This window comes from Sciurus vulgaris (genome assembly GCF_902686455.1).
Source record: "Sciurus vulgaris genome assembly, chromosome: 6".
Classification (NCBI taxonomy): domain Eukaryota; kingdom Metazoa; phylum Chordata; class Mammalia; order Rodentia; family Sciuridae; genus Sciurus; species Sciurus vulgaris.
The window spans coordinates 34,658,718-34,673,950 of NC_136466.1; the positions used below are offsets into that span (position 1 = coordinate 34,658,718).

The window sequence follows — 15,233 nt, forward strand, 5'->3', positions numbered from 1 at the left end:
TTTTAAGTGTTCTATGATTCCACAAAAGGAAGACACATCTTCCTTCTGTAGGGAAAGGGAAAAGATGACATAATTAATTTTGCTTTATTCATGATATCATTCTGTCTTTTAACATGTAATCTGTTCAAAGACCTGAAGGGCATTAAACACTTGTGCAGTTAGGTTTCCAACAATTTCTTCTTTGTTATAAGGGTTTGCTTTGGAATATTTTATGTTCTCTTGGAGTGCATAAAGATGCATGATTAGTATCCTCCCTGTGGCTGCCTTCAGTTCCTTTGGAGTGTCAAGTTTTGAAGATGGAAGAGGAGCAGGCTTGAGGTTGACTCTGGGATTCGTTCTGCCACAGAAGCCCTTCATTTCCCTGTATTTTATACTGTGTGCCATGTAAGTTGTGTGCAGTTTGATTTTATTTTGGGGGGTTGAAGTTCTCTGTCTTCGAGCAGAAGTGTTAACTCTTTATATATTCCTACGCCTAGTGCATTTGATCTACTATTGCAAGTGACTTTTCCACATACTGAGTCAGACCATGAACTCTAGAATTTGGCTGCCTGAATGAGAAGCCCACTTCTGAGGAGCTGGATGGCATTTGCTGCTCACTTGGGTGTCAGCTGACTCACTCTAAGCCCCAATGTCCTTCACTGTAAATGGGGACTGACACAGTGTGCACCTCCCCACCTGCCTTGTTAATACATGCAAGGTACAGTCCAAACTGGCTGAGCCACAGGGTCCCTCCCCGCCATTTCTCATCTTCTCTGCACAGCATTCTCCTGGCTTCTGTTTCAGGTCATTATCCTTCAGGGACCCATGCATGTTGCTAGGAAAGAGGGTTCCAAGTTCAATAACAAGAGGAGGTAGGTAGGGCAAGAAAGTTCAGCTGGAGCAGAAGATAGGAGGCACAAGGAGAGGACAGCACATATTTTAGGCACAGTCAGGAGTCAGTTAGAGGTGTAAGAACCACAGTTTCTGATGCTTAGACATCTGTGGCATCGCTGACCCTGAGGGATGGTTCCTTCTAGGACTGGCAACTCCTAGAGATAGTATACAACTCAAGTGCATCTTTCATGGGGAAACCAACTGACCTGGAGCCCATACCCATGACCACCTCCTTTACCAGACTCTACACTCAGGGTTACTATCCACCTGTCCTAATCACCCCAGGGCCAGGTATCAAACAACTTGGTACAGCTCCTATGTTCCAGAGTCTTCTATAATTCTTCACACTGGCCACTCTGAAGCCTGCTTACCCTACCTCCCTTGGTCTTTCCTCCAGAGACCAGAACAAAAGCTCTTGCCAGTTTTCCTTGACTCCCTCTGCCCCGTGGCCCACCTGGTGCTTTCCAAGGTAACCCACCCAGGGTTCAGCATGCCTCCACCTCTTGGGGTCTGTAACAACTCTCTTTTCAATGGCAGGTGTCTCCTGATCTGTTGGCCTCACCAAGGTGAATAATAATAAAATCAACATTTTAAAACAGGAGTCAAGGTATAAGGAAACAGGGATGTACAGATGGCTCACAAATTTCTTGTCTCTTGCCTGGGAGAGACAGGGCAGTTTGAGCATACTCAAAGAAGGGCCATGAATCACTCTCCAGCCCATTCACTCTAAAAGAGCAGAAAGTGGTGCATCCAGTAGGCAGGACCTGGCTCGCGGTGCCCACTCACCTTCCCATAGCTCAGCAGGATAATCCGCACCAGGACAACATTGATGTGGGCCCCCAAGGACTCGTCATGATAGATTTCATTGACCTGAAAGAAAACCAGGGAGGCATCAGCAGGAACCATGTGCCCAAAGACCAGCTCTGGTTTTGTAAAATGGCATCATGACTCAATCAGTCCCCAGGTGGGAACCCAGGATAACTTGCCCCACTCATTCTTTCTGCACTTCACACAGATATCACCATCCACTCTGAACCACCTCTTGATTTATCCCTCCACTTCCTGCCTCCACTCCACCCCACCACCAGTCTGGATTATTACAGCTGTCTCCTAAGAGACCCTCACCTGCCAGCCCAGGGGTTTTTCACCTGGAGCTTGAACTTGGACCAGGAAACTCACCTCCATATTTGACACAGCTTCCAAATGAAACCCAGCTTTTCCTTTAAAAATAAAAACAGGCAAGAAACACCAGCAGCATGAGCAGCACCTGGACTGTCCATGACAGTGGACAGTGGTCACTGCTGGTGATGAAATGTACCCTATGCACATTGCTACAATCAGCACTGCATTCTATGTCCACAGGTTCCACATACAAGCATTCAGCCAACCATGGATCAAAACTATCTGGGGAAAAAGTTGCTCAATAGGTACAGATTCTTCCCCCCTTATCATTATTTCCTAAACACTACAGACTAACAACTACTTATATGATATTTACATCATGTTAGGTATTATAAATCATCTAGAAAGTAAAGTATATGGGAGAACGTGGGTAGATTCTGCACAAATGCTGGGTCATTTTATGTAAAGGACTCGGGCATCCAAGAGGGTCCAAGAACCAATCCCTGCAGATACTGACGGATGACTGTACCTAGAAATGGGGATCATTTGAGACCTACCACCATATCTACTTTAATGAGTTAATAAATGTAGTTATTACAATATCATAAAAGTGCTTTCCTTGTTCTGTTTTTGAGAGTTGTGATCATTTCATCACTATTTCATATTCTCTCTCTCTCTCTCTCTCTCTCTCTCTCTCTCTCTCTCTCTGTGAGAGGGGGTAGGGAAGTGCGAGGGATCAAACCCAGGGACTTGCGAATGCCAACAGACACTCTACCATTACTCTTAGGTATTTTATTTTTTGAATTTAAAAACATTATCCTGAGCAGGTGCCCATGGGCTTCTCCAGGTGTCAAAAGGGTTCATGGCACAGAAAAGGAAACGAGTTCCCAAGCTCCCAGTGCAGCCGTGATGACGTTTCAGAAACATGGGTCAGGTTAACCCTGGGCTCTGAGGGTCCGAGGCTCCCTTCCCACTAACACCATCCCCACCTTCCTACCACACGCACTCAGGATCCTCCCTGGAACAGTCCCCCTCACTGTCACTGAGTGGAGAGGCAGCGCCCAGAGGCACCTCCCAGAGCCCAGCGCCACCTCAGGCCAATGAACACGCTCTGCGCCCCAAATTTTAGAATCTCTAGGTGAGTGACTGTAATTCCCACCTATAAACAGTAGGAAGCTACCTCAGGAAATCTGAGAGTTAACAAGGAAAATCAGATCATGATGGATGAGGTGGGGAGGAAACCAGGCCTGTGAGACTAGGAGCATGGTGGCTGCTGTCAGAGCTGCTGTGGATAAAAATGGCACCAACTGGAGTGCAGAGCTCACAAGCTGGCTGGGCCCAGCTGACGCCACCACCTGGCCCAACACGCAGCCCCTCCCGGGACTCCCTGCACGTAGACTGTTGACTTCTGGTTATAATTTGGTTCCTCCCTGTCTTTACCTTCCTTTCCCGTAGGGAAGGGGTGACTGATCAGACCTGCAGGAATGCGGGTCAGGTGGTCACTGGGACTCAGTGCTGTGGACTTGACCTGAGTTCCCCCTGCCTGCCCGCTGGGCAGGAGGGATGCTGTGTCCTAAGGGCCATCTACCAGATGCCCAGGTGCCTGCCTCGTGACATGCAGCCGACAAGGTGTGGGCCCTGGGGGGCCCTTCACATCCTCTGAAGGCCTTGCCTGCTCACCCACCGCCTGCTGGCTTCCTCTGTAAAATCAGAATAACAGTCTCCATCTCACAAAGTTGTTCTAAGGATTCAATTTTCACCCACGTACGATGGACTGATATTTGCAAAAACTGAAACTGGGTATTTTTCACTGCTGGTAAACCCGACTGCCCTGCAGTTCCTGGGGGCTCCCGAGGGCAGGGTACACAGCCCCTAAACCACAGATGTCTTTGGTTAGTTTGGAGGCTCTGACTAGATTGTTAAAGTCTAGTGTTAGCTTTAAAAGCCAGTTTTTCCTAAAAGAGAAAGGAGTTTTCTAAATTTTCGAAGTATTGCTTTATCTATGATGAGCAAAGCCTAGCCAATTGGACTCAGAGCCACCAAGGCCAGGCGGGGAGGTCCTGCAGCAGCTGGAAGGGGCAGGAGAGGGGAGGAGAGAGAGTGGCTGGGCTTCGCCCCCAGGGTCCCATCTCCAGTTGGGGCAGGGAGAATGCAAATCAGCCTGTCAAGTCAAGAAGGAAGGAAAAGGAGAGAGCTTTTGAGCCCAGCTGCTGTCCAAGTTCTGAGCGGGGAGAGGTCCATATCAACATTCAGAGAGCCCAGATGGAGGCTGAACATGTTTCAGTCTGAGCAAAAAAGGAGAGGGTGACCCAGCTCCCAGCTATGTGTAGCAGATGCGTGGGGTTCCCTGTACTCCAGGAATGCATGGGCAGGATAGCTGGGGGCTGGCTTGCTGCTTACCAGGTGCTGGAGCCACCACTAGGTTTCAGAGGGGAGCCTGGAGTGCTGGTCTACAGGAGAGGGAGGCAGGCCTGCTGGTATGGCAGCTGCAGAGGACCCACCCCTTCCACCCCAAGGACAGGTCCGTAGTCTCCAGGGCCACTGTGAGGCAAGAGCGCAGTGGGACAGCTGCCAAGCCAGCACACGCTCCCACCCAGAGGGAGCAGTCAGGAGACAAGCCCCCACCCTGCCCACTTCATATGCTTAAGTTCTTGCCCCTGGTGTGATAGATTTGGAGGTACAGCGGAGGTAAGTAGAGTTAGGTCTTGAGGGTGGAGTCCTCATTATGGGACCACAGCTCCTGCCTGTGTCTGTCTGTCCCTCTTCTCTCTCTCTCTCTCTCTCTCTCTCTCTCTCTCTCTCTCTCTCTCTCTCTCGCTGCTGCTTCCCAGCTGCCAGGACGTGAGCGACTCTGTTCTGCAAGCTTTCTGCAAGCTCCCCACAATGATGTTCTGCCCAAAGCAATGGGGGCCAAGTGGCCGTGGACTGAAACCATGAGCCAAAATAAACCTTTCCTCCTTATAAGTTGGTTATCTCAGGTATTTTGTCAAAGCAAATGGAAAAGCGGACTGACACAGAGCTTAACTTTGACCTTATGACATTCTTCCAACTGCTTTTATTTTTTTATTCTTATTTTTTACTTTGTGGTCCTAGGGATTGAACCCGGGGGTGCTTTGCCACTGAGCTACATCCCCAGTCCTTTTTATTTTTATTTTGAGGCAAGTTCTTACTAAGTTGTTGAGGCTGGCCTCAAATTTGTAATCCTCCCACCTCAGCCTCCCCAAATCACTGGGATTATGTGTGTGCACTACTGGGCCCATCCCTCCAAGAACTTTTAAATATTAAGGGCCTGAGTTACTTTTCATGGACCAGGAGACATTCTTTCTTCTGTCCTAAGATTACCAGGGTTGACGGCAACAACAGACATTAGAACTGAAGAAAGCTACATTCCCACCCCACCCTGCCCCGTATTTGAGTGTGGGTGGGTAGGTATTGACTCTGCCATGCATATCAAGCCCCCAGGCAGAGACGACCTAAAACGATTAGGTCCTCAGTGGGACTTCTCAAACTGAGCTGACCCTGGCATCACCCAGGCATTTCCGGCCTGCCCTCTCCTTCCCCATGGCCCCAGGCAGGCACCCAGCAGAGAGCTGTTGGCCTCACCACACATTAGTTCTCAGGATTCAGCAGAACTAGAGTGGATCTGGACTCCCTGCAGATAGGTAGAGAAGGACATTCAGAAACAATCTGACAAGCTCCATAATCATGATGGTGTTCATGGAGGTTTTGAAGGAAAGGTGAAGAACTAGAGGTCATATTATTGTAGAATCTTCCCAGGTGTGAGTCAGGGTTCACCTAAGAATGTGGCATGTTGTGAGACCTAAAAGAGAGAAAAAGTTAGCACAGCGAAACAGGGATGGTCTTCCTGGCAGGAACAGCATGTGCAAACATCCTGGGGTCAGAAGCAAGGAGGCATGTTCTAGGCATAGAAGAGATGGGACAGGGGGAGGTGGAAGGAAAAGGTGGGAGACGAGTACAAAGGCCAGCATTCCAGATCTACTCAAAGGGCAATCAGAGAATAGGAGGTTTCGAGGGAAAGATAACATTACATTTGGCAAAGATTACTCTGGATTCTTAATGGAAAGTAGACTGAGGGGAAGATGTGGGAATGTAGAATTCAGATACCGGGATAAGTAAAGACAAGGGACAGATATGAAGAATGATGTGGATTGGAATGGGGCGTATGTGACCACCTCCCATCCAGCCCTGGGACACCCTGAGTCCTGCCTGGCCCTGTCCCTTTTGCTAGAAAATGAAGACAGCCCATCAGTGTTCTGTATGGAGTTGGGAGAGAAAGAGAGATCCTTCTCAGGGTCTCCTGGGAAGCTGAGTGTGGGCCTAGTCTGGAGTAGCTCTCAAGGCCACTCAGTCCCCTAGGTGATATTCTGAGTCTGTGGTCAGAATCCCATGGTCCCACAGTCCAGTGGACGGCAAACTGGAGAGGGGATGGGTTGGCAGCCCAGCTGAGCCATGGGGAATCTGAGGTTCTGGGAAGGACAGAGGGAGAAGGGAGAAGACGTAGGGCCGGTGTCCCTCCGGGTTCCCTGCCTATCGGAGCACAGGATTCTCCATTCCCTTGGCCCTGCTCTCATCCCCAGGAGGTGGCCTTTGTCCTTGGACATTAGGCTGGTCTGAGCCTGCTTCCTGATTTGGATCAGGAGGTGACCGGCCACCCTAGAAATCCTACTGCCCAAAACCAAGCTCCATGAGACAGAGGGGCTGTGTCAGGGCTCCTTCCAGGCCCTCCTGGTGCTGGGGACAGGAGATGGGGTGGCCAGAAACCCAGGGTGTGGGCTGCCACATGTGGACCCCCAGGACTGGGAGACTCCCATCTGCTGGGCTGGGAGTCCTCCATGCTGACCTCCAGAAGCCTCGGACAACCCGGAAATCCACTGGGCTGCCTCCGGCTGCTACGGAGCTGGAGTGGGCATGCTGGCAATGTTCCCAGTGAGCGCCAGAGAGGAGGAGGCCAGGCCACTGCGAGGCACGCAGCCAAGACCTGCCTGCAGGGACTCCCTCAGCCTCTGGCCTTTGACTGAGGCGCACCTTTCATTCTCTCCACCCCTGGAAGCCTCTGTCCCCTCTCCGTGGGTTTACGAGCTCAGACAGGGCTCTGAGCAGGGCTATCTGCAGTGAGACCGCTTGGTGGCTGGCGAGTCCCCTCCCTTCAACCTGGGTAGGTGGACCCACGGGAAGCCTTCTGGGCAGCCCTCGCCTGGGCATAGCATGCCCTCCCGAGGGCATGTCCCAGCAGCCTCCTCCCAGTGGGCGAGACCCGCCTGGGCACAGTGGCCTGGAGACCAAGGCACAAACAGGGGCTCAGGGTCCCACTACTGTGTGGCCTCCCAATCCCCATTTGGATATGTGAAGAGCAGAACTGGGTTGAAGCAGGGTTCATTCGGGGGAATGTGACTGAGATACTTGTCCTCGCTGCCGGCCTGAAGCCACCAGCTGTGCCCCCACCCCTAGCCCGAGGCCTCACCTACTTTTCAGGAGGCTGTGAAAGTGCCATAGCCCCCGGAGTCTCTGGATGTTCCCACTCCTCAAGGAATGCCACTCAGCCCTGGCCAGCACGCTGCAGGCCCACCCAGGCACGGGGACCTCTGGGAATAATTAGCAAAATTCCCAGTGAAACACTCACATCCTTAACAGGGACACAGCTCCATTTCTGCCAAGCAGAGAACTGACAGATGGGGCAGAAAGAGCAATGGAAGATGGAAGGCGGCCTCCGGTCCTCTCTTCCTCCTCCCCTAGCCCTTCCTACCTCATTTCTCAGAGCAGACAGGTGGCAGGGACTCCCCAGTGACTTCCTGCCTTGTGTCCTGCTCCCCCCGCCCCTTCCCAACATCACTCTTCCCTAAGGTTACCACTCAGAGCAGATCTGACCTCCTCCTTCCTCTGCCTAAAACCCTCAATGGCTCCCAAGTGCCTCTGGAAGCAAGTCCCTGCCCTCAGTCTGGCACACAGGGCCTTCTCCAAAGTGGCCCCGGCTGGCTTCTCCACACTCCACTTCAGCTGCTTTCCTCCATGGACTGACTCCTCACTGCCAACAGCTAGGTTGGCCTTCTTCCAAAGCCTGTCTGCCCTTGTCTGTTGCTTGTGCAATGGTTCATGCCTGGAATTCCCACCCTCCCTTTCCAGCCCCTGAATTCTTTAGATATCTGAAGAACATTTGAGAAAATAAATTAAAAAAAAAAAATAAAGTCACAGTAATACATATGTTTCCAAGTAGGAAGGCAGTTGGTCCATTACCTAAACTACCCAAGGTCTTCCTATTGCACTTGGAATGAAATTGAAGCTCCTTGGCATGACCTAGAGGCCAGGAGGAGTGGCCTTGCTGCCTCTTCTAGGTTCCTCCCAGCATAGGGAGTCTTTCTTTATCTCCCTACCTCTGGGCCTTTGCACTTGCTATACCTCCTATACCACAACTGTTCCCAACAGTATGTAGCCCATAGTAGGTGCTATGAATAACACTGATTGGAAAAATAAATGAATGAATCACTTTGTAATATGTGGAACAATAGGAAATGGCAAAATGTGTGACCCAGCAAAGGCCTGCGATGCCCTGTAATGACAGGCTCCCAGCTAGGTGCCTTCCCCGTCACGCCAGTCAGACATCCTCCTGCCTTGCTGTCCCCAAGACTTGTGTACTGGGGAGAAGCTGCTCTTCTCTGCCTAGATCGCAGGGGGAGGGGAAGCCCTGGGACAACGTCCTTGAGCCCTGTCTGAGAAATTGATCCTGGAATCTTTAAACCTTAGGGGAAAATGTTCAAAGCCGCAGCCCGTCTCTGTGCAGAGAGGCCAAGGGCTCTCTGTTTGGGGAAATACATTGCAATGTGCCTTTTGCTTATGCAAAGATGCAGCCAAGTTTCTGTTCTAGAATAGACAATAAGGAAGGACAAGGCCTTGCATGACAATGTAAAAGTTCCCTTTATTGGTGGCAGAGTTCCACAGGGGTGACTGTGAGCCCTGGAAGGTGGCCTGAGGTTGCAGGGGAGTCTCTCTCCTCTGCCAAGCTTGGAGAAAGGGGCACAGGGAGGGGGAACTAATCTAGAAAACAGGGCTCCATCACACGGGAGGCCCCTAGGCCTGGCTGGTTGCAGAGGGGCCAGCTGGGGCCAGAGTCCAGGAGCAGGGTCTTGGGTGTCGTTTCCATCCTAAATCCAACTTTTGGGAAAGTTATCTCCTCTGTTGAGCTGGGCTTTGGAGCCATGAGAGCAGCCCCCATGGCTCATCTGGCAAAACTGGGGGAGCAAGCCAGGCTTGAAGTCTTGAGGCCTTGGGGGAGGGTGCTCGGCCACTCAGTGGCTTCTCTGGGAACCCTGAAATAAACACAAAGTGAGTCTCTCTGTGGACCCCTAGGGGCCAGGCTTGGACCACCAGGATGGAGGCCTCGAGGCAAGGGAGCCCAGTCCAGCAGGAGCGGGTTGAGAGAGATGCTTGCATCCGTGTGCATCTCACTGCACATGGAAGGGGCTGCAGGGGCCTGGTCTTATCCTGAGAATCAACTTTCTCTTCGTGCCTCTTCTTTACCCTCTGGTTCTCAGCAAATGCTTCAGAGACAAACAGGGCCCTCACCATTGCTCAAAATATCACACTGTCACGAAATGCAAATGGACAGGATCCGAATTATTAAGGACATGCCGTAGACAAAAATGGGAGGCAAAGGAGCCCCTCCTTCAACACCAAGCGCACAAACCTGTCCCCTCTCCAGCCCCTCCCCCTAGCAGATGAAGTCTGTCCTATCTGCTCTCCTGCACAAGTCCACAGGCCTGGGGACAACTCTACAGGTGCCCCAGGGTGCCACTGGGGCTCCTCATCCCCAGGCAAGCTGACCCACACCCAGAACCTAGTGGAGGCTCAACTAATATTTACTGTGCAACCGGATGTGACACTAGGGCAGGGACACTGGGAAAACAAGGTTACCTAAGAAGTTTTTCTTATTGGTGCTAGTAACTGCAAGAAGCCGGCCCTCTTCCCTTGCTGCATTCCTTCCCCCGATCCTGAATCTGGGGAGTAAGCCAAGAATGGAGGTGGAATCCCTACTTCAGGTTGCATGGGTTCCAGTGTGGGCTCTGCCAATCCTGCCACGTGAGTTGGGGCTGGTTACCTAATCTGAACTGGAGGCCTCAATTTCCCCATCTGTGAAATGGAGATAACCATCCTTGCCGCCCCGGGTTGTTATGAGGACTGACTGCAACAATGAATTGAAAGCATCTAGCAGAATCCCCAGCACATCGTACTATCGCAGAAAAGTTTGTCATTAATTACATGAGGGTCAAATGCTGCAAACTTTCTTTAGTGTCCAAAACTTTAGTCCACCTGGGCTTCATTCTGGAGACCACTCTGGCTCTCTCAGGGTCACAAGGAGAGAGAGGGCTCTGTGAACAGCTAGTGCTTGCCCAGGCTATTTTTCCAGGGCGGGGAGGGGAGCATCTGGGAGCATGACCTGGACCTGGATTCCTCCCTACCAGCCCCGCCCTGGGGTCACACACAGCCACACCACCCTTTGGATCTTCCATTCACTGACCCGGTTACTCATCAGAAAGAGGGAATGCTACTGAACAGGGAAGATGCACAGAAGGCATGGTAGAGGCCACAGGCCAGGACCTGATGTCCCCCAGGGACCTCGGGCTGCAGCTAGCCACTGACAGGGAAGGAGGCAGGGAGAAAGCAGGGATGATGATTCTTGCTGGCAGGGGCTGTGGGATGTCGCCTCCCTAGAGCTCTGCCGAGTTTGTTGGCCTTCCTGATCCACAGCCCAGGGGGCTTCAGCATGCAATCTCATTTCAGGGAGGAACCCTGAGTGCCAGGACCTTGTGCCACTCCTGGCTCTAACACTGGCACCCTTCCCACCCCACTCCTGCCAGCCTCTGACCAGAGTGGTAGAGCTGTCCCCTGTGACTCCAGTGCTGTCACCTGGATCCCACGGGGCATCACCATGTAATCTGAGAGCCATGTACTTCTCACTCCTCTTGTAACTCATGCTCTTCTGCTCTATCGGATTTTGACCCAAGGAAGGGGACAGGGAAAAGGCTCCCTTGAGGAGGTGGGGACATGGGCTATGGGAAGTCCTTGGGGATGGACGTGCTGGTTGACAGAGGACATAGGGGAGAGCCGGGAAGCCAAATCCAAGGTTAAGGCTTCCCATCCATGTCCCTGCCCCCACTCCGACCTTTAGAGCCAGACATAGACAAACCATGAGGGCTCTGGGCCCTGATTCTCACTGAGATGGGACCGGACCATAAGAGGGGAGTCCGATCCCAGGATGGCCCATGCCAGCATGGTTAGGCACGGGGTGGGTTGGGGGGGCATTTTGTGCAAATGAATGAGCCTAAAGCAGCACCCTGGTTGCCCTTGGCACCAGAGGAGGTATGTGGGATCCAGAAGCTCCTGCCTGTGCTGATGGGGTGGGGCAGGGAGGGGTACCTGGCAGTGACCTTGGAGAGGCTGCAGAATGGATAGCGCATTGAGGCATAAGACTTGGATTAGGCATATCCCAGAACACCCAAGCATTCCAGGTAAAAAGAGCCCAGGAGCCAGACCTGGTCACCCACTCACAGTAAAAACAGAGAGGACACAGGCCGGTCTCTCCACTGCCATTATGGCCCAGGTAACTGGACATGTGGAAGCAGGGAGAAATCCTGACTGAGCAGGGATGAGCCCTAAAGACTATGGACGCCATGATGGAGGGTCTTAGACCAGCACCCTACACTGTGCCCCTTGATTAGGTCAGGGACTCATGAAGAATTCAGAATGTACAATGAAACCAGGCTTCAGCATGGCCCTACATGCAGCATCACAAGCTGGCTCCAAGAGTCATCTATGAACGTGAACATAGCCCTCCCTGGAGGTGAAGTCATTCAGGGCACCTTCTAACATCCAGAAAGCTCATGTTCCAGTGCCTCCTTGAACCAAGCAGGAAACAAGTTTTGTCCTGAATAGCACACCTCCCTCTTGCATTGTGAGGATCTGTTGAAGTGACTTAGATCTTGCCCCTGGGAGCTGAGCACTGCACTTTCCACCTATGGACCCCCCAGATGGCTCAGAACATGCCTCCGAAAGTGTCAAGCAAGGAAACAGGCGCATAAGAAGATGGATGAAAAAGTGTCAAAGCCCCTGATATTCTACCCTCTGCTACCAGAAACACCCAGAACCAAAGGGAGAGGGAAAGAATTATTGGATGCACAAGTGCCCCTTGATCACTTCTTCTTAGGGTTAAGGGACATGGGGGCAGCCCACAGGCCCAGCTTATTACCAGCATAGCTGGAGATGGGGATGAACCATCAATCACCTGCCTGCAGTCTGGCTGCATCTGCTCAGTCTCCATCTTCCTGTCTCATTGCAATGTGGTTTCCACTGGTGCACTTCCTGACCCTGTGAATGTTCCCATAGAGCACAATATGCTAACTTGGATGCTGTCCCTGTCCAGGGAATTGCCCCTACTGCACCAACATCTAGGTAAACTTCTTTGTTAGATTAACTTCCCATCTCCCTCCTCTTGAAGGGGAGCTCGTCTGCATCATTTGGTGCTATTGCATTCTCTGGATCCCAAAGCTTCAAGATCAAGTTTAAGCTCAGCCCGCACAGGCAGTGTACCACACCCAACAAGCTTGCTTGTCTGTTCAGCATTTGAACCTCCAAGGCCCACTCCCCTGTGCTGCTTCTTCCTTCCGGGGACACTACAAGGGTGTGACACCTCTTTTGCACACATGGTCCCTCTGTATGGAGTGACATCCCCTCCCAGCTTTCCACTTGGAAACACCAACTCTGCAACCAAACCCAGCTCAAGTGTCAACACTGTGTGACCCTTTGCCCAACCAGGCAGAGGGCACTGACCACGCCTTTGGTCCTTGTCCTTTTCATTGTGGTAAGGCAAGTGGGTGTGTCCCATGAGAGCCAGGTGTTCTGAGGATAAGAGCTGGCTGGGCTGGCTTCACAGGAGTCATGAACTGAAGGAAGGTCTGCTGTACCTCACTGTCAGCTCTGACTTTCCAAGACCTGTGCCGTGTCTCCCCAGGTGCAGAATCTTTCACCACTTATCACCCAGGCAGTGAGCAGTATTTCCCTGTTTTACAAGTGAGGAAACTGAGGCAGAAGGAAACTGAGAAGCTCACCCACACAAGCAGGCTTGGCAATCAGCTGCAGAGACTTCAGGGGGCAATCTGGCAAGTCTGCTGACATAAAAAAAAAACAACCGTCCCTAGGATTCTAGTGATTCCAAAATCTTGCATAAGTGCCAGGGAAACAGAGTCTTGGGTATAAGGAAGAAGGACACGTGTGCTATTAAATCATTTTTTTTCCACTGACATGCAGAAGATAGAGATTTTTTAATTTTTATTTTTATGGGAGTCTGCGGGGCCATAGTCACTTCGCAAGAGTTCATTTACTCACTTATTCATTCACTCAAAAGACAGTTACTGAATATTCACTAAGTGCAAACCCTCCGCCAAGTGCTGTACATGCAAAATCAGGTAGGTAGACCCTCTCTGAACTTGATGTGAAACTTGGGGAGCCCCTAGCCCTTCCAACACACACCACCAAGGGGAGTGGGACCTCTGGTCAACTGACCTCAACTCAGTCCAGGGAACAGCCCAGGAGGGCCTGGGGCAGAGTGACAACCACACCTACCTAGCACTGCACACACGCATATCATCCCTGCTTCTCTGGGTCCAGCTGTCATTTCCTTGCTGGAGCGTGCACGAGACGAGCTCTCCAGCTGCCTCAAGCTGTCACTGAGGAGTGACAAGGCCTAGCCCTCCTCGTCCACTGGGACGCTAACTCTGCTTTGACAAGCATCAGCTCCCCAAGGGAGGCCAAGGACAGGCAGCTCCCAGGCTTCCCACGTCAGCTGTCAGAGGAGTCTTCACGGAGGAGAAGAGTGCCACATGTGTCAGGAAAGAAGAGGTAGAAGTGAGGACAGCCCATGGTGCCCCTCTCCGTCAGAATGTTCTGCACTCTGCACCATCATCACAGGTCTGTGGCCCCACAGAATGTGAGTTCCCGTGGGCAGGACCCCACCTAACTCACGGTGACACCTCCAGCACCTAGAATTTTTGACACCGCGCAAGTGCTGTGTGAATACGTGCCGGATGACACAGCGAGTGAGTGGGAAGGAGGGCAAACTTAGACCAGGAAGAAGAAAAGACGAAAAAGCCTGAAGGAAAAACCCAGGAAGGAGACAGAAAAGATATCTGGGAGGAGGGGAGGGAAGGATGTGATCAAGTGCTGTCAAGATACTGTTGGAAGTATGACAGTGTATGCCTATAATTCCAGCGGCTCGGGAGGCTGAGGCAAGAGGATCATGAGTTCAAAGCCACCCTCAGCAATTTAGCAAGGCCCTAAGCAGCGCAGTGAGACTTTGTCTCTAAATAAAGTATGAAAAAGGGCTGGGGATGTGTGGTTCAGTGGTTAAGCAGCCCTGGATTCTGGTACCAAAAGAGAGGGAGGGAGGGAGGAAAGATGCTATTGGGAGGGCAAAGAAGGTCAAGGTGAGAACAAGCCTGAGGTTTCCTGGGGGATTTGGAATCCTCATTCTTAAGGCCAGAACAGTGGGGGAGGACCCACACTTGGGTTGGTACTGAAGAAAGGCCTGCCTTCCCACAGGTGTGTGAATCCCATCTGGCTTGTCCTGGTCACACCACCCAGCCTCTCTGAGCCTCGACTAATACCCAGGAAAGAGAACCTCACAGGGCTGCTATAGCAGGGTAGAGAGATAACATAAGTGCCTCAGTACAGGGCTGGCACGTGCAAAATCTAAGCCAATGCCACTTTCTCCCTCCTCAGGATGTGGATAAGAGAAAGTATTCACTTCACATTTCCCAAGAAAGATATTTGTCTTTTTTTTAAAGATGACAAACCAACCTTATCTGCCCCTCCCCAGAACCCTACTATCCAGCTTAGGCCCAAACTGTGCCCCGGGATATGGCAACACCTCTAGCTCTGCTCATGCTCTTCAACCATCTGGAGCTCTCTGCTTTAGGGCAGCTGAAGTGTCCCTCGTCTGAGTCAGAATCGGGCCAATGCCGACGAAGGGTGCAGGGAGTGCTGAATGTGACCCAGGACAGCTCGCCGTTTCAGGATGCCCACCACACACCCGGCACTCTGTCAACACTTTTCTGGTGTTTCACTCCATGTTCCAGATGGAACTACCTATCCCTCGTCACAGGGCACAGCTGGGCAGTCGGTGGCCTCCTTTCCTCTAGGCTGGAAGGAACCATGGGCCACGTACGTGCCAG

General features: G+C 51.8%; 1 protein-coding gene across 1 annotated transcript in view; it reads right to left on the reverse strand.

Annotated features, from left to right (window-relative positions):
- The window catches only part of ADAMTS2 (ADAM metallopeptidase with thrombospondin type 1 motif 2), a 254,454-nt gene that overhangs the window by 78,127 nt on the left and 161,094 nt on the right, over positions 1-15,233 (reverse strand). The window contains exon 5 of the mRNA XM_079144112.1: positions 1,660-1,743. Coding sequence (XP_079000238.1) covers positions 1,660-1,743 — 84 coding nt within the window. The remainder of the gene's footprint in view (positions 1-1,659; positions 1,744-15,233) is intronic.